Source organism: Macaca nemestrina, chromosome 19 (assembly GCF_043159975.1).
Source record: "Macaca nemestrina isolate mMacNem1 chromosome 19, mMacNem.hap1, whole genome shotgun sequence".
Classification (NCBI taxonomy): Eukaryota; Metazoa; Chordata; class Mammalia; order Primates; family Cercopithecidae; genus Macaca; species Macaca nemestrina.
Genome location: NC_092143.1, coordinates 25660287 through 25678755, shown reverse-complemented (window position 1 = coordinate 25678755; position 18469 = coordinate 25660287). Strand labels below are relative to the sequence as shown.

Genomic DNA, 18469 nt, shown 5'->3' with positions numbered 1-18469 from the left:
TGCCTGCCTCTTTCCATTATACCATAGACAACAATGACCCTTCGGATCCCACCTCATCTGCCAAGGCCCCAGAAGCTTCTGCTTCCATCTAAACCGAATCTCCTGTAACCAATGACATTCGTGCATATTCTACCTCCAGGACCACCACTCTCCTCATTCCAGCTCTCCCTAACTCCTTTCGCTATCAAACTCCAGCTCTCATCTCACCTCCTCCATGAAGCCCTCCTGATTCTTTCTGCCCACCCCACCACACATCCCTTTATGAGTTTTTCCTCTCTCCTCTGAACTCCTCTGTCAGATTTAGAACCCTAGATTTTCTGAGGTAGAATTCATTCCAAATAAGTTAGCGGATGAAGAAATATTTTCCCCAATCACATAAGAGTTAAGAATCATATGTAATTGCCTTCCTTATTTTCTGTTCAGTTTCAAATCGTGCACATCGCAGAAGGAAAGTTCCAAGTCAGAGATTTTTATTTCCATAGGCATCTATGTAGGGTAGAAAGAGACTGGTGAAACAAACACGCACCTTCTTTGGACTAACTCCATACTCTGTAGATATAATATCCATTTTCCAGCATTTATTCAACTCATAAAATGCTTCTTGTAAAATATCTGCTAAAACAATGAATAGCCAATATTCTTTTTCTAAAGAGATCTTGGCTTTTCCTTGGAATCAAATGGCTCTGTGAGTTATCTAGAATTATATTTAAGTGAGAAATTTTTAATAAAATGACACATCTTATTTTCATAGATATTTGCCTACGAACCCATAGATGCTATCTAATTCAGCTTCCCCACATCTCAGAGAGGCAGAACTTGTAGGCACATATTTTGATTAGCTTGTCCTTTCTCTGATATCAAAGCAAAGCAGTGGAACTTTGGCATGACTTCCTCAAAGCAGCTGTTACCTAGAAAATGAACCCAATTTGCAAGTAATAAGCCAATGTCAGAAAACTTAATAAAGCATTTTATTAAACGAGCCATATTTTTAACTTAAAACCAAATCTTTTTCTCTATGGAGACGTTGTTTAGGAGTAGAAACTTCAATTTGCATATATAAATGTAATATGCTTTCGTATATCACATAAATCTACAGAGAAAAGGGATGGATTATCTGCTTCACTGAGGGTGGCATATCATTTTCATGATAAGGGCAATGAATCATGCTGCGACTGGTGCTGGTGAGCCCATTGAATCAGATGCCTATGGTGGGAAAGGAGCCATCTTCCTAACTAAGCACTGTCTTAGGAAAAGACATGTCTTTATGAGTGTGGTCTACTCTTCTAGTAGCTGTAGAGTGAGACTTAGGAATCATTCATTGGCAGTGAGGAGTTTCTGGACTAAGAGGTAGGGCAGTGCTTCTTAGCCCTGGCTACATGTTGGAATCATTAGGGAGAGTGTTAAAAGGTACACATACTTTTGTCATATCAGAATTCAGATTTACAATACTTAAATTGGTGTATGGCCTGGGCACTGGGGAGTTTTTAAAGCAGCCAAGTTTGAGAACCACTAAGTTAGGAAAACCCGTTTTCCTGTCTTGGTGACTGATCTTAGGGAAGGCATTGGCCTCTTTGGGTGTACTTCCTAGTCTGCTCAATGACATTGGTTCTGCTTCATCGCATCACAAGTGTTTTCAGTATCAGAAGAGACTTATTTGAAAGATTCTTTCAATATACAGCTTCACAGAATTTCAAGCAATTTACATTTATTTTTCTTGTTCCTTAGCTGGAGTCCTGGCAGAAAGGATCTAGGAAAGCATTTAAAGAAAAAAAAAAAGCATGACTCCCTTAGAAAAATTGAGTCATGCAACCAACTTAAGAAGACAAGCAGAACAATTTTTGAAATCAAATGATAAATCTTTCCAAAAATTCTTGAAGTGAGTTTATTTAATCCAAACATTTATATAACATCTCAGTGCATCTGTTTTGAGTGAGTAAAATTATAATATTTTGGGGGCTACTCCTATTTTTCAGGGAAATTTAGAATTTGTGAGGGAACAAAATCATATGTAGTGGGGAAAGCATATTAAGGACATTTATAGCCGGGCGCGGTGGCTCACGCCTGTAATCCCAGCACTTTGGGAGGCCGAGGCGGGCGGATCACGAGGTCAGGAGATCGAGACCATCCTGGCTAACACGGTGAAACCCCGTCTCTACTAAAAATGCAAAAAATTAGCCGGGCGAGGCGGCGGGCGCCTGTAGTCCCAGCTACTCGGGAGGCTGAGGCAGGAGAATGGCGTGAACCCGGGAGGCGGAGCTTGCAGTGAGCCGAGATCGCACCATTGCACTTCAGCCTGGGCGACTAAGCGAGACTCTGTCTCAAAAAAAAAAAAAAAAAAGGACATTTATAACAGTTTTCAGCAGAAGGAGAAATCTGCAAGCTATGTGCCAAGCTTTGCTGATAGCCATCAGTAAGGAGAAATTGCTCTAAACTGCCACAGGATCAAATTATTAATAGATAAATAGGCTCTTTTCTTGACCAATGGGTTTTCTACACTGGAATGGGGTGCTGAAGGGATTTATAGAGTCTCAAGATTCTGGAATAGTGCCTTCTAGACATGTCTCAAAGTGAAGGATGAGGATGGAGAAAAATAGTTTTCAGACCTGGTTGCTTGCTCTTCTGTTGATTCCTAGTGGAATATTTAAGCTCCCGTTTGTCCAAGACCTGCCTGAAGACATTCTGCTTCAGCTTATCCAGAGAGTCCCTCAAGTTGGTATTTGTAAACTTCACAGGGAATATTGATGATCCCCATTGTGGGACCCACTGGATTATATACATGCTCCAGTTCTGATCCAGGATCGCTTGGCGGTGCCTGGATCACCAACCTGCCCTGCTGTTTCTCAATGATTTTCAACTACTCACTCCTGATCTGTAAGCACATGTGCACAGTAGATTGGCTGTTGGAACTTTGTCAAATAACAAACATTTTTATAAATAATGAATTACTTTATTTGTGAGAATTATTTTTTAGTCAAGATTGTTTTGGCTATTCTGTGTCCCTTTCATTTCCATATGAGTTTTTAAGATCAGCTTGTGATTTTTGCAAAAAGGTAGCTAGAGTTTGAGAAGGAATAAGTTGAATGTGTAGTGTTGTGGCATTGTTTTAAAGATTAAATGTGTTAATCGTTACTGTTTAGTGATTAGACTAAATGATAATAGACTCAGATGATAATAGAATAATGATAGAACAGTACCTGATTAAATATATATAATATATGATTAAATATATAGGTGATTAAAGGTATATATGTTTGAATATATTTATCTACATCAGTCCCTGTTTTATCATTATTCTATTATCATTTGAGTTGTCTCAAATATTCTTTTCTAATTTTTGATAGAAATGTATTCTATGGCCTATAGATAAAATGTATTCTATAGGCAATTTCAATTTGGTTTCAGGAGGGTATTATTGTTTGAATATGCATGATACTTACTAGTAAGTAACTACAATGCAAACAAACAAGTGTTGTAGAGCTAGGCCTGAAAAATTATTTGTAAGAGAAAATATAACATTCTTACCTTGTTGGAGTTTTCAATAACAGCGTTATTGAAATGTAATTCATGTATCATAAAATCTATTCTTTTAAAGAGTACAGTTCAGTGTTTTTTTAGAATATGCACAAAGTTGTGCTACCATTACTATTTAAATCCAGAACACTTTCACCCTTCGTCCCAAGAAACCCATATCCACTGGCAGTCATTCCTCAATCCTCCTCTCACCAGCTGCTGGCAAAAGCGCCTATACATTATGTCTATATGGATTTATCTATTCTGGACATTTCATATGAACAGAATCATAAAATATTTGGCTTTTGCTTCTGATTTTGTTACTTTAACATAATGTCTTCAAGGTTTACCCATATTGTTGCCTTATAAGCACTTCATTCCTTTCTATGGAGAATAACATTGAATTGTACATACATGCCACATTTTGTTTACACATTCAGTGGATGGACATTTGGTTTGTTTATAATTTGGGGCTATTATCAATAATGCTGCTATGAGCATTCATGTACAAGTCTTTGAGTGAATATATGTTTTCATTTCTTTTGTGTCTAGACCCAGAAGTGGAATTATTGGGTCATGCGTTAAATCTATGTTTAAATTTTTGGAGAATTGCCAAACTGTTTTCCAATGTGGCTGCTCCGTTTACATTCCCACCAGCAATATAGGAGGGTTGCAACTTTCTACATCCTCAACAACACTTGTTACTGTCCATCTCTTTATACCCATCCTTGTGGGTGTAAAGTGATATCTCATTGCGGTTTTGACTCATGCTTTTCTAAGAACTAATGCTGTTTTGTCTTCTTTTCATGTGCCATTTATATGCAGTCTTTGAGAAGATATCTCTTCAAAGCCGTTGCTCATTTTTAAAATTTGCTTATTTGTCTTTTTATTGAGCTAAAGAGTGCTTTATGTAGTCTGGATACAAGTTCCTTATCACATATATGATTTGCAGGTATTTTCACCCAGCCTAGGGGTTGTATTTTCCTTTTTTTCATGGTGTCTATTGAAGCACAGAATTTTTAAATTTATTTGTTGTTTTTTTTTTGAGTCTAAGAAATCATTACCTAATCCAGAGTTATGAAGACTTACTCCTATATTTTCTTCTAAGAGTTTCATAGTTTTAGCTCTTATATTTAGGTCTATGATCCATTTAGGTTAATTTTTCTATTAAAGCTTCTGTGTTGAAAGGACTATTCTTTTTCCCATTTATTTGTCCTGCCACCCTTGTCACAATTGACCCTAAATGTAAGAGTTTATTTCTAGACTCCCACTTGTCTTCCTTTGATCTATTTGTCTATCCTTATACCAGTGCTACACTCTCTTGATTACTATAACTTTGCAGTAAGTTTTGAAGTTGAGAAGTATAAGTCCTCCAACTTTATTATTTTTCAGTCAAGATTGTTTTGGCTATTCTGTGTCCCTTTCATTTTCATATGAATTTTAGGATCAGCTTGTGATTTTTGTGAAAAGTCAACTAGATTTTGAGAGGGATTAAATTAAATGTGTAGTGTTGTGGCATTGTTTTAAAGACTAAATGTGTTAATCATTAGTGTGTAGTGCTTAGACTAAATGATAATAGACTCAGATGATAATAGAATAATGATAGAACAGTACCTGATTAAATATATATTATATATTAAGTATATATATGATTAAATACATACATATATATCAGGCACTGTTTTATCATTATTCTACTATCATTTGAGCTGCCTCAAATATTCCTTTCTAATTTTTTATATTTTTGCTATTGTTACTGCAATGGCCTTGTGTGTGTGTATGTGTGTGGCCCTTTTCTCTTCATAGTCATAATTTGCTTTGTTTGGTGAAAACTTATTAGATTTATGTGGAAATTATGTTAGTTGGTACATAAAAATTGCCAAGTGTACCTGTCTGGGTAAATAACCGTAAAATTCTATACCATAATGTTGTAAAGAACTATCTATGAAGTTTCCAGTTACCCTTTATGGATTTCACGAGGCCTTTAACTTGAGAGTAATCTCTGAAGGTGCCCTATTCCAAACCATGAAACAGTTATTCTTCCTTTGGCTTAATAGGCTGTAAATTAGACAAGGAGCCAAATTTTCCCCTTCCTCGTCATCAATGTGAGCTGAAGGTCGATAGATGGATATAAAGCAAAAGTTCTTTGATCCATTTGCTATTTGATTTTAAGACAAGTTAGCATCTACAGGTCTTCTTTTGGAGAATTTGGAGGGAAATGCCAAAACTACACCTTAGAGTTAAATAAGCTAATGTTAAATGCTCATAACTTTGTTTCAGTGAGTATAGAAATACTGAAATTGAATATGTGATAAACACTTCAACTATAGGCCAGTTCACTGAAAGACCCTCTCAGCTGGTTATTAGGATATATAAGCAGGATACCTTCATATGGTAATTATATGGCTGTCTTTCAAAACTGGAATGTATAGGTTGAAAGTAAGTTATGCAGAATATCAGATTTGAAATAGCAGTTCTGTTCATGGCCCTATCCTAGCTGTAACAATATCTATACTTTAATTTTCTAAACTTAAAAAAATAAAGACAGGTACCTGATGCTGGATTATCAACATTCTGGAAAGTTTTATCAGTGAGAGTTTTATCAAAAAAACCAGAATCACTATGAGTGTGTTTTGAGAGCCCCCAGCTAAATTGGGGTTCCAATCCCAGACCTGCTAGCAACACTGTCCTAAAGGGAAATGAAGGGCAGATGGACTTGGGTGTTTACAGTGTGAACAGGGGATCCTGATGGGCTCCTTCTCCCCGCCTCCCCGCCCCCGCCCCTGCCCCCCACCCCGCGCTCCCAGACGGAGTCTCGCTCTGTAGCCCAGGCTGGAGTGCAATGGCGCGATATCTTCTCACTGCAACCTCTGCTTCCTGGTTTCAAGCACCTCTCCCGCCTCAGCCTCCCTAGTAGCTGGGATTACAGGCATGTGCCACCACACCAGGCTAATTTTTTTTGTATTTCCAGTAGAGACAGGTTTCACCATGTTGCCCAGGCTGGTCTCAAACTCCTGACCTCAGGTGATACGCCCGCTTTGGCTTCCCAAAGTACTGGGATTACTGGTTGACCCACTGCGCCTGGCAGGGATCCTTCTTTTACCTGGCAGAAGCCCAGATCCCTAGTTGTCTTACCTGTGACGGGAGGGGAGGTGAGGGCAGGGATCCCTCAAACAGGTAATGTTTATACTGACAGACACTCTGGTGGCTCTTGTCTGACCTGTGTCCAGTTTATGCCTGCCTGACCATCATTCTGGCACTGGGAGCCAAACCGTTTTTTCTCCTCGGTGTCCTGGAGAAAACCCAATGTGGGGCAACTCCTCGTGTTTTTGATGGAAGGCACAAATTCAAGGTACCGCCGTAACAGGAAACAAGTTCAAAGGTTTTTCTGCACAGATCCTGGGCAGGGAAGGTGCGATGAGTCAGTGAGACAGTCCTTCATCCCCAGGTCACACAAGGCAGGCATGAAGAGTCAGACGGAGAACAAGAAGAGCACGTAGCACGTGGCAACTAGCAGTGTATATAAGGAGTAGGCTGTGGGTCACACTAAAGTATTGAGCAAATGCCTGAACAGTCTCTTTAAAGGAAAGAGCAGGAGGTGGGGAGCCCACTTTTTTTGGTTTAAGTTTACAAACTTATTTTAACGATAATAACAACCAAAAATGAGTTTTTGGTTAAAATAAGCTTTTGTTTTATTAAAATAAACGTGGGAGAGATGCTAAGTGGCAGAGATACCTCTAAATTCTTATCTCTGGCCACCAGATTGAGCCAGTTAGGTGTGGTGTTCTACTACTGATATGCAGTCAACAACCTTGGCTGTGCTATTCCCATTGCAGAGTGCTACTGAACAATAGCATTATTAATCAGATTAGACCTTATGCAATTGTAGGAGCTGGCTGGGCAGTCTTTGTAAGCCTGGTGCTTTTTGTTTGTTTGTTTTTTCTGAGATGGAGTCTCACTCCATTGCCCAGACTGGAGTGCAGTGACACTATCTCGGCTCACTGCAACCTCTGCCTCCCGGGTTCAAGCGATTCTCCTGCCTCAGCCTCCCGAGTAGCTGGAATTACAGGCGCCCACCACCATGCCCAGATAATTTTTGTATTTTTAGTAGAGACGGGGTTTCACCATGTTGGTCAGGCTGGTCTCGAACTCCTGACCTCGTGATTCGCCTGCCTCGGACTCCCAAAGTGCTGGGATTACAGGTGTGAGCCACCACGCCCGGCCACCTGGTGCTTTTATGTCTTATGAACCTGAAGTTAGCAGAACCAGGGGCAGCGAAGAAAGATGGACATGAAGTAGGGGAAGCAAGACTCAATAGGAATCCATGAGAAAAAAACGAGAACTTGCCTGCCTCTCTCACCACCTCAAACCTCAGTAGCGCAAAGTATTTACCAAAGAAACTCGTGGCTTCCCATGGAACTGCACACACACCTAGTGATATAGTTCGGAGATTTGTCCCCGTCCAAATCGCATGTTGAAAATGAGTTTTCCAATGCTGGAGGTGAGGTCTGTTGGGAGGTGTTTGGGTCACAGGGTTGGTTCCCTCATGGCTTGGTGCTGTCTTTGTGATAGTGAGTGTGTTCGCACAAGATTAGTTTTTATTTTATTAAAATAAAAGTGGGAGAGATGCTAAGTGGGGGAGATGCCTCTAAATTCTTATTCTGGCCACCAGCTTGAACTAATTAAGTGTGGTGTTCTACTTCTGATGCCCAGTTAGGAACCTTGGCTGTGTCACTTAAAAGTATGTGGCTTGCTCCTGCTTTAACCATATGATGTGCCTGCTGCCCTTTTGCCTTCCACTATGATTGTAATCTTCTTGAGGCCTCCCCCAGAAGCCAAGCAAATGCCAGCACCATGCTTCCTGTAAAGCCTGCAGAACCATGAGCGAATGAAACCTTTTTTCCTTGCAAATTACCCACTCTCAGGTATTCCTTTATAGCAATGCAAGAAAGGCCCAGTACACCTAGCCCTCAGCATAACCCTGGGCACGCTTTGGCATTGCACACATTTATCATTTATGTTTCCAAGAAGGATGTGACATTCTAAACTCTCTGTTTTGTTGTTGTTGTTATTGTTTGCTTGTTTATTTGTTTTTTGAGATGGAGTTTCTCTCTTATTGCCCAGGCTAGAGTACAACGGTGTGATCTCAGCTCACTGCAACCTCCTCTGCCTCCCGGGTTCAAGTGATTCTCCTGCCTCAGCCTCCTGAGTAGCTGGGATTATAGACGTGTACCACCATGCCTGGCTAATGTTTGCATTTTTAGTAGAGATGGGGTTTCACCATGTTGGCCAGGCTGGTCATGAACTAAACTCTCTGTTTTTATTAAGAGGTATTTTAGGCTATCAACATTTTAAAATGTTTCTCAATTACTTATAGCCCATAAACACAATCTCGCAAAGTCTTCTCTGAATCTGAAACAGCAAATTTGTGTAGTACTGTTTTGTTCCTCCTGATCATTTACTCACCTGAAGGCAAAAGCCTAAATTGTTTTAACTAACCCTGAGATTTGGGTCTTATCTGCAAAACAGTGTTCTAAAGGATATATTAATTAGGGATTCACTTTCTATCCATGGACGTATGTGAGCTTCAGGGATAATACTAGCCCTTTGCTTTCATGTTGTTCTCAGATGGAATCCATTTGGAGTATCTGACAATATTGTTCTGCACCTGGGAACAAAATAGCTTTGTGCTGGTTTGGGTCCTGCTGAGTTGTAATCATTTGTAGCAGGGAAATGCATGACAAGCGTTGATCTGAATTGATCAATATTATTAGTAAACAGTGATTTAAAAACACATTCAATTCAGGCAAAATGTCTTAGATCAGGGAAAAGTCCTTTCCCAACACTGACTACAAAACATTATTGACAAGCGTCAGAGTTCCCAGCAAGAATGTTCCTTGAGCAAATGTGGGTTTTAGCAAATTCATGTCCAGATTTTCAAGGTTCACTAGAAATTAACCTCACAGTACTTGTCTATTAGTTGGTGTTTAGAAACTGGAGTAAAACTGGAGAAGTGCGAGAACTCATGGACAGCAGAATTGTGGGTGTGATTAAATTTAGAAGACAAGAGTAGTGCTGAAGAGGACACTCTAAGCGAAAAGTGAATGGTGGTAGGAAATAGAATTAATGACCTAGGCTATATTATTAATAAAAATAAACTCTTGAAGAAATAACACTGGTGCTTTGTTTTCCAAAGCCTTCCACAAATAGGTACAAATATACAGAATTAGAAATGTCAAGTAGGAAATAAGTATCAAAACAGAGGGAATTTTAAAAATCATATGAAAATAGTTTGTACAACTCCATATAAGTACATTTGAATTCCTAGATGAAATGGTTAATATTCTACAAAATTTCAGCTTTACAAAACTGACCTAAGAAAAAACAGGATTAAATGGACCAATTACCAAATAAAACAGAAGATAATTCAGAAAACAGTCCCAGACAACATCACCAGGACAACGTGGTTTTACATAGAATTTCTTTCTAACATTTAAAAATCAGATAATCCCAAGAATACATGAACTATTTCAGAGCACAGAAAAGATGGAAACATTTTACATTCTATGAAGTTAATATAATGCAAAGGTCAAAACCAAAGATTGTTTCAAAAACAAGACAAATTTTACTTATGAATACCAATTTTTAAAATTAGATAAAATATAAAAAACAGAACCCAACAGCACATTAAAAATGATACATCATGAACAAGTAAAATTTATTTCAAAAATATAAAGATGATTCTACATAAGGAAATCCATTAAAATCCAGCTAAGGAGAAAAATCAGAAGATCATCTCAATAGAGGAAGAAAGTTCAATCAACATATTTAATAACCACTCATGTTAAAAGTAGCCAGCATGTTGCTTAATGGGAAAACGCTAAAAACATTTTCAACTAAAATCAGAAACAAAGAAACCCACTCCCCACTACTACTCTTTAATTTTATGATAGAGATATTGGCCAGTGAAAGTGGATAAGAAAAAACAAAGGAAGCATAAGAATTTGAGAGGAAGACCTTAAAGCTCTATTAAGAAAGGATATGGTTGTACATCTAGAAAATTCAAAATAATAAATTGAAAAACCATTAAACATATGAAAACATACTTGACTTTGATGTGTTGTAAGTGAAATATAGGTTAAAATATCATTAACACATGATTTCAGACCTATCTAATTCTTAAGAAGTCAACATAATAACCTTCTCTGTAGATATATACCATGCCAATCGTGGTAAGGTTGAGAGATCTTGTTCTACAGATATGTATTGAATTATTTATGAAAAAACATCATGTCTGACATTTGCTTCGAAATAATCTGGTAGGTGGAGAGTTATCAGGCAGATGAAAGAAGAATGGCTATATATTGATAATTTAGAAGCTGAGCAATTGATTATACTATTCTCTCAAACTTAGTATATGTTTGAAACTTTCCGCAATAAAAAGTGAAAGAATATTCCTATAGTTTCAAAAGATGCAACTAAACTAAGCCAAAGGCAAATATGTTATTTAGAGAAAAAGTAATTTTTTGGTTGATGTTAATTTATGTTTGCAATTGTGATCTGAAACCTTTCATGCGGATACTCATGAATTAATTCTAGATAGTCCTTAAGTAGAGTTGAAATAAAAATTAACTGCCTTCCTAATAGAACAAAATGCTAAAAAAAAAGTACACTAAAGAAACTTCCCCTTCCCTCAGAAACATACCTTCTGTTCTCTTGGTAGTCAGAAGGTCCTTAGAGTACTTTAGCCACCCATAGTTTAATTCTAACCTTCAGGGCATAAATGTGGTTACGGGAACGAGTATTTCATAGTCAATCAATATCTTGTGCTTGACAGCTTTATTTTACTGACATTTTGTACATGGAATGCAAAGAAATGTCGCTGATACCTTATCTGCCTACTATTTTAAGATTTCCAAAGTGCCTTAAGAATATTTAAGTTGTGGAGGTGGGCAAATCACGAGGTCAAGAGATCGAGACTATTCTGGCTAACACGGTGAAACCCCGTCTCCCCTGAAAATACAAAAAATTAGCCGGGCGTGGTGGCGGGCACCTGTAGTCCCACCTACTTGGGAGGCTGAGGCAGGAGAATGGCGTGAACCTGGGAGGCGGAGCCTGCAGTGAGCCTTGTCTGGGCCACTGCACTCCAGCCTGGGCAACAAAGACTCTGTCTCAAAAAAAAAAACAAAAAAACAAAAACAAAAAAAAATTAAGTTGGTTTCTGTTAATTTAATATGTTAAAGTCACAGGTTCATAGTTTGTCAAGGCATTCTTGAGATTGTTATCCAGTACACTGGCAAAGAGCACCAAAGTATGTGTGGGTGATTCCAAATGTGGAGTAGCCATCAACACGTAACTGTAGCATTTGCCAAGCTCCCCACTGGCAAGCAAGGAGTATATCCTCAGAGCCATGCAAAATGCCATGCAAATAAGAGGTAGTAATGAGGGTATGTTAGATGGCAAATTGATGCTTATACGGAGGATTCCAGTTCTCTGAGCCCTGACCTATTCAATTAACAGCTTTATGTGTTCTCTGCCAGCACAAATTTCACTTTTGAGTGCAGTTTCTCTGTGCTTTGCCTTTTCTCATGTTATTTGAAACTATTCCTCTGAAGATATAAATATTCTATTTTGAGAAGGTTTTGTACTCTTGTGCAACTTAAGAGAAAAATGAGCTCAGGGGCCAGGCGCAGTGGCTCATGCCTGTAATCCCAGCACTTTGGGAGGCCGAGGCCGGCAGATCGCCTGAGGTCGGGAGTTCAAGACCAGCCTGACTAACATGGAGAAACCCCGTCTCTACTAAAAATACAAAATTAGCTGGGCGTGGTGGTACATGCCTGTAATCCCAGCTACTCAGGAGGCTGAGACAGGAGAATCACTTGAACCCAGGAGGCGGAGGTTGCCGTGAGCCGAGATGGCTCCATTGCACTCCAGCCTGGGCAACAAGAGTGAAACTCTGTCTAAAAAAAAAAAAAAAAAAGAAAAGAAAGAAAGAAGAGAAAAGAAAAAAAAACAAAAATGAGCTCAGGAAGCCAGACCTGGAAAGCACTACAGTGATCCTTTAATCTAAACACTCACCTCACTGATAAGAAGGGAGAATCCAAGTCCTTGCACTCGGATGCATACCTCTTCCACAAATGGCTCATGAAATTAATTTCATTAATCATGACATTTGCATGGCTGCAGATAGCTTAAATAAATTTATACACTCAACAAATATGTATTGAGCTCCTTCTATATGACAGCCACTGAGCTGAGCTCTGTGAATCCAGCAGTAGACAAAAGAGATCAAGTTTCTGTGCTAATGGAACTTACATTAAACAAAAATAGGGGGAGCTGAGAGGTAGAGTGTGTAAGAGTGAATCCATGGGCAACTTCGTTTGAGATATTCTAGCTATGGAAATTCTGTTTCTGCATATATCCAGGATAAAATTCCCTTTCTATATAAAATAAAAATATTCCTACCTTGTTCCTATCTAACACACTTTGTATTTCAAATTATAATAATAATCTTGGATTTTCCTTCTCTGCATGTGACTTCTCATCCAAAAATTGAGGGGCTACACCACCTGACTACTTGGGCTCCTTTTTACCTTTACAATTATTCATTAAACAGAGCCTCATGGGTGTGATACATTTCAGTTCTTTTCCCTACTCTTTTCAGCCACTCGCCTTCCCATGAAGTGCTCCTCTGTATCTAAAAGTCCTCCTGGTTCTTGTGGTACAGCTTGTGACACCATGATAAGGACTGAGTGAGATGCATTTCCTGAAACACTGTAGTCTTCTGACCTTTTCTTCCCTTTTATATCCACAGAACCAAGAACCAGCAAGACCATCAGCCACTGTGAAGGAATAAACAAAAGGTTGAACTTGTCAGCCTTTTGATCCTTCCCACATCATTTTTTTAGCCCAGTTCTAGGAAAGTTTGCCAAGACTTTTTTTTTATGGTGTATTTGCCATGCCAACAACCAACAATAGAATGTTGAAGCTATATGATTTTAGGATTCAAAAAAATCACATAATAATAAAAAGAGGAGCTGAGCCAAATACTGTGTGTGTTTGTCTGTGTGTGTGTGTGTTGAGAGAGGTAGACATAGAGAGAGAGGAGAGTAGTGATATAAAAAATAAGAAGTAAAATTCATTTTTGAAAGAAGCTTAGAAGTGAACTATCTCATACCTAGCTTAATATGTCAAATAGCCTATGGAAAAATAAAGATTTTTCCACAGTGCCAAACTTTGCATTCATTTCAGGTGGAATTTGTGTTAAATGTCACAAAGTGTCCAGCACCCACTTATAGCAAAGAGGCAGTGTGGGCCACAGTGGAACTGATTTGTGTTAGCCTGGATTGTTCACTCTGGATTAGACTTTGACTAGGAGGTAGCACCAGTATTGCCCCAGGCAGGTTTATGTGCAAACAACGGAGAACAATCTGCCTGCCAATCAGGAAAACATGATAGGTCATGTAGTTGGCAAGTGGTAGTGTTCTCATTCTACAAGTGGAAAGTAATCTCTCATGCCATGGTCCTGTATCTCCTCTCCTCATGTCTAATTCCCCTCCCTGCTATAAGGTTAAATGCAAATTTTCCTTCCTCTGCAATCTTCTTGGATCACTGCAGTCCATGAAGACACCGTTTTGTTTGAATTGAAAACATAACCAGGATTTAACTCATTTATCAATTAATCATTCTATCTTGCAAAATTACATTGTATTTTCTCACATCCTTATTTCACTTTTAAGTAAATTCATACCTTGTCAGAAGCTAGACTAGAACTTCCATTTTTAAAGTTTTCATCTTTGGGCCTAACACTATGTATTGAAGACATTTAACTAGACTTGCTCATGACTTAGCATTTCTTGAGACTGTCACGCATGCATACACACACATTTGCCAAAAAAAAAAAAAAAAAAAAAAAGTTAACTGTAAGCAAAATTTTAAAGTATGTAGGTGTGTCTTATTGACTCCATTCTTTTCATTTTTTCAGGGAGCCACAGAATCTAGTGTCTTCAATTTCACACCCCCACCCCAAAAACTCTGCTCAAAAAATTAAGGCTCTTGCCTAGGGAAGAATTTGGCTTTAGTTACTAATATCTTAGAATAAATTTCAGCACTGTCTTTTTTTTCTGAAAATTAACAGTTTCATCCAGTTCTACTGGTGAAATGGCAAACATTATCACCCTCCAAAATAGTTTTACATGAGCAAGTTTAGGGGAAGAGAGAAAAAGGTAGAGTGATGGTGATAACAGACCTTAAGTGTGGGGGGAAATCATACCACTTCAGCAGAAAACTCTTTTAGCTACCCATTTGGGTTGACCAAGAGCAGCAAGTAAGAATAAGAGCAGCAACATATTCAATGATACAGTCCTGGTAAAATATTTTACCAGGCTGGGTGTGGTGGCTCATGTCTTCCCAGCACTTTGGGAAGCTGAAGAGGGTGGATTACTTGAGCCCAGGAGTTTGAAACCAGCCTGGGCAACATGGTGAAACCCCATTTATACAAAAAATACGCACAAAAATAACCAGGTTTGGAGGCATGTGTTTGTAGTCCCAGCTACCAGGAAGGTTGAGTTGGGAGGATCACCTAAGCCAGGGAAGGTCGATGCCAGTCAATTCTATGCAGTCACACAATATAGACATTTTCCAATGTCTATATTGGAATAATTGAGACATGTGTATCCTTCATGGCAATAATTGAGACATGTATCCTTTTATTAAGGAAGACTGGTCTTGATGGGTGCTGTGGATCTCTTCCTAAGAAATGATTATTCTTTGTCTAGATCTTTTATTTTTCTTTCTCTTTTTTTTAAAGAGAACACCGATGGTCAGCAAAAATCCATCCAGAGAGCTCTACTAGTGAAGAAAGTGTGTTATACGGCAGGGAAGCTTTAGAGTAAAAGTATGAATTTGCAACTTTAAAAACATCCTACCTCAAAAAGCATTAATTCATGAAAGAAACATACATTCATAATAAAGTATAATGTAAAGCAATGCAAATATTCCAAATGATATAATGATACCAGATTATTTGATGAGTACCTCATTCTATTCTTCATCATTATTTACCCAAAGACATAAAAGTTTTCAGTTTTGATAGGTGACTAAAGTAACAATATAAAAACAAAAAAATGGTTTTAATTTTTTGAACATGTACATGTACCAATTTTTTTTACACATAAAAATTTATTAGAATTGTCTAGTAATTTTAGATATGTCCTGTATTAGTCCATTTTCATACTGCTGTAAAGAACTGCCCAAGACTAGGTAATTTATAAAGGAAAGAGGTTTAATTGACTAACAGTTCAGTGTGGCTGGGGGAGTCCTCAGGAAACTTACAATCATGGCGGAAGGTGAGGAGAAAGCTAGGCATCTTCTTCACAAGGCAGCAGGAGAGAGAGAGATAGCGAAAGTGGGAAGAGCCCCTTATAAAGCCGTCAGATCTTGTGAGAACTCACTCACTATCATGAGAACAGCATGGGGAAACCACCCCCATGATTCAATTACCTCCACCTGGCCTCTCCCTTGACATGTGGGGATTATGGGGATTACAATTCAGGATGACATTTGGGTAGGGACACAAACTCTAACCATATCATGTCCATAGAATAGGCTGTTGTTGAAATTTAATTTTAATTATCCCAGAATGCTTAAAGAATACAGTGTTTTCTGGATCTTCGGGAGTGGGGAAGTTTTCCTCCCTCTCACATAATACTGAGATAAACCTTTCCATTCTAGAAAAATCTGCATAGGCCTTCCTTCACATGAGATATGACCCATTTCTATTAATATAGCCCATGATTCAGGAAGTTGTACTGAGCAGTAAATTATTTTGCTCTACTCAAGAGTGGAGAATTCACCAAGTAGGCAATTGTGTCAGTCAAATACCTGTCCTGGTATTCTCGGTGTTACCAGTACAGGATTAAAGCTTGTCATGTCAGTTGTTAAATGTTTTAAATTAAAAAGGAATAATTTGTATACAGATTATATAGAAGGCTCATCCTGCATGGATAGATGCAAAACATATCCCTCTGCTTTTTTCTTCCATTATCTGTCTATAAGTGATGTCTCTGTGTAGGATATCTGCATAATCTTGAACTGGGTTTTCTGTTCCCTGTGACTCTCTCCTCTTCCTAATACCATCCTCCTAATCCCAAATGCACTGGTTTTAAAACACAAGTCTATGACTTTTTACTTTAAGTTCTACTATTGCTGTGTGATATGGTTTGGCTGTGTCCCTACCCAAATGTCATCTTGAATTGTAGTTACCATAATCTCCATGTTTCATGGGAGGGACCCAGTGGGAGGTAATTTAATTCTGGGGGCAGTTACCCTTATGCTGCTCATGTTATTTTCATGATAGTGAGATCTCACAAGATCTGATGGTTTTATAAGGGGCTTCCCCCTTTGATCAGCTCTCATTCTCTCTCCTGCTACCCTGTGAAGAGACTCCTTCTGCCATGATTGTAAGTTTCTTGAGGCCTCGCCAGCCATGTTGAACTGTGAGTCAAACCTCTTTCCTTTATAAACTACCCAGTCTCAGGCAGTTCGTTACAGCAGCATGAGAACAGACTAATACACTGTGGCAACTGATATTTTGCATATTTTTCCATACGAGGTGATATGATGTAAAAATATTTGTACTGAGTAAAATACTAGATGTGCCTTCACCCCTAAAGCTGCTTTGATCAAGTTAATTTTGAATATGGCAGAATAGAAGTATTCGACTTTTTAACCCTGAAAATTAAATTTATGTTATATTTTGATATAAAGCAAATGAAAATCAACTTTAATCAAAACATACTTGTTTTCCCTCTCCTATACAGACCGACCAAGACCATCACTATGACCGATGGAGACTATGATTATCTGATCAAACTCCTGGCCCTCGGAGATTCAGGGGTGGGGAAGACAACATTTCTTTATAGATACACAGACAATAAATTCAATCCCAAATTCATCACTACAGTAGGAATAGACTTTCGGGAAAAACGTGTGGTGAGTTTTTAATCGTACTGCTAACCTTGTCACTCATCCCCCTATATAAAATAAGAATGAAGAAGCTATGTTTATTGCACTGGAGTCTCTTTTGTCACATGAGATTCATAACCTGTCATTTTAATTTATTTTAGAATATTATTTGCTGCTTTTCAAATATAAATAACATTTTCCTAGAAAAGTATTAAATGGCACTCTCTTGTCTCCCAAAGTATACAAGGCAATCCAAATCAATATTTTACTGATTTGTGTAGTGTGTTTTCTACAAATTCTTAAGAAATCTTTCAAAACTTGAATTATTAGAATCTAAAAACATTAACTCTGACCTGAGTTAAAGTCCTCAATAAGAGCAAGTGATCATTTCCCCACTCTTAAGAAAGAAGTTAAAAGTATGATTGGCAAATATCTGGAACATGAGCTTTTTCTAAGTTCTTGCTGCATTTTTATTTATGTGTAGACTCAGCCATCAATCACTGGCTTCTTATGAACAGAATGTGAGACACCAATCATGCTATTTTCCAAGATAAGAGAGTTTAAGTGAGAATCACAACCACTTCCTTCTCCTATGCTAGACACTATTGACAGGAATAAGGATATTGTGACATGTGAGATGTGTAGCATAGGCACAGAAGCTCAGCCAGATTTACTGCCACCCTGGGTATCCTTGATTGCCAAGATGGCTGTGGCTTCCAGCTGATGTCACAAATCCACTCATTCCTTGAGAATTGGGAAAGAAAACAAAAGAAATGGTAATTGGAAGCCATTGCCTGGGAAGTTGAATCATGGTTTCTTATATTGTGCTGGACCTGATCTGAAAGTCAATACATGGTTGTGTAGGCTTAGCAAACTCCCTGACAACCCATTCAGGGTTTTTCTGCCTTCTCTCCTTTCCAGTGTCTGGGTATATGTCCTTGCAGAAATTTTCCTTTAAAACATATTCACTAAACTATACTTAAGGAAACTGAGT

At 38.3% G+C, this 18469-nt stretch overlaps 1 protein-coding gene across 5 annotated transcripts in view; it reads left to right on the top strand.

The window, feature by feature from the left end:
• LOC105477108 (RAB27B, member RAS oncogene family) overlaps window positions 1-18469 on the top strand; it is a 166409-nt gene that overhangs the window by 133302 nt on the left and 14638 nt on the right. For 4 of the 5 annotated variants that reach the window (XM_011733494.3, XM_011733492.3, XM_071085292.1 and 1 more), the window contains one exon: window positions 17331-17502. In XM_011733494.3, the coding sequence (XP_011731796.1) occupies window positions 17350-17502 (153 nt within the window). In that variant the 5' untranslated portion in view covers window positions 17331-17349. Of the gene's footprint in view, window positions 1-15384; window positions 15407-17330; window positions 17503-18469 lie in introns of those variants that run through there. The other variant, XM_011733495.3, reaches the window with a different exon arrangement.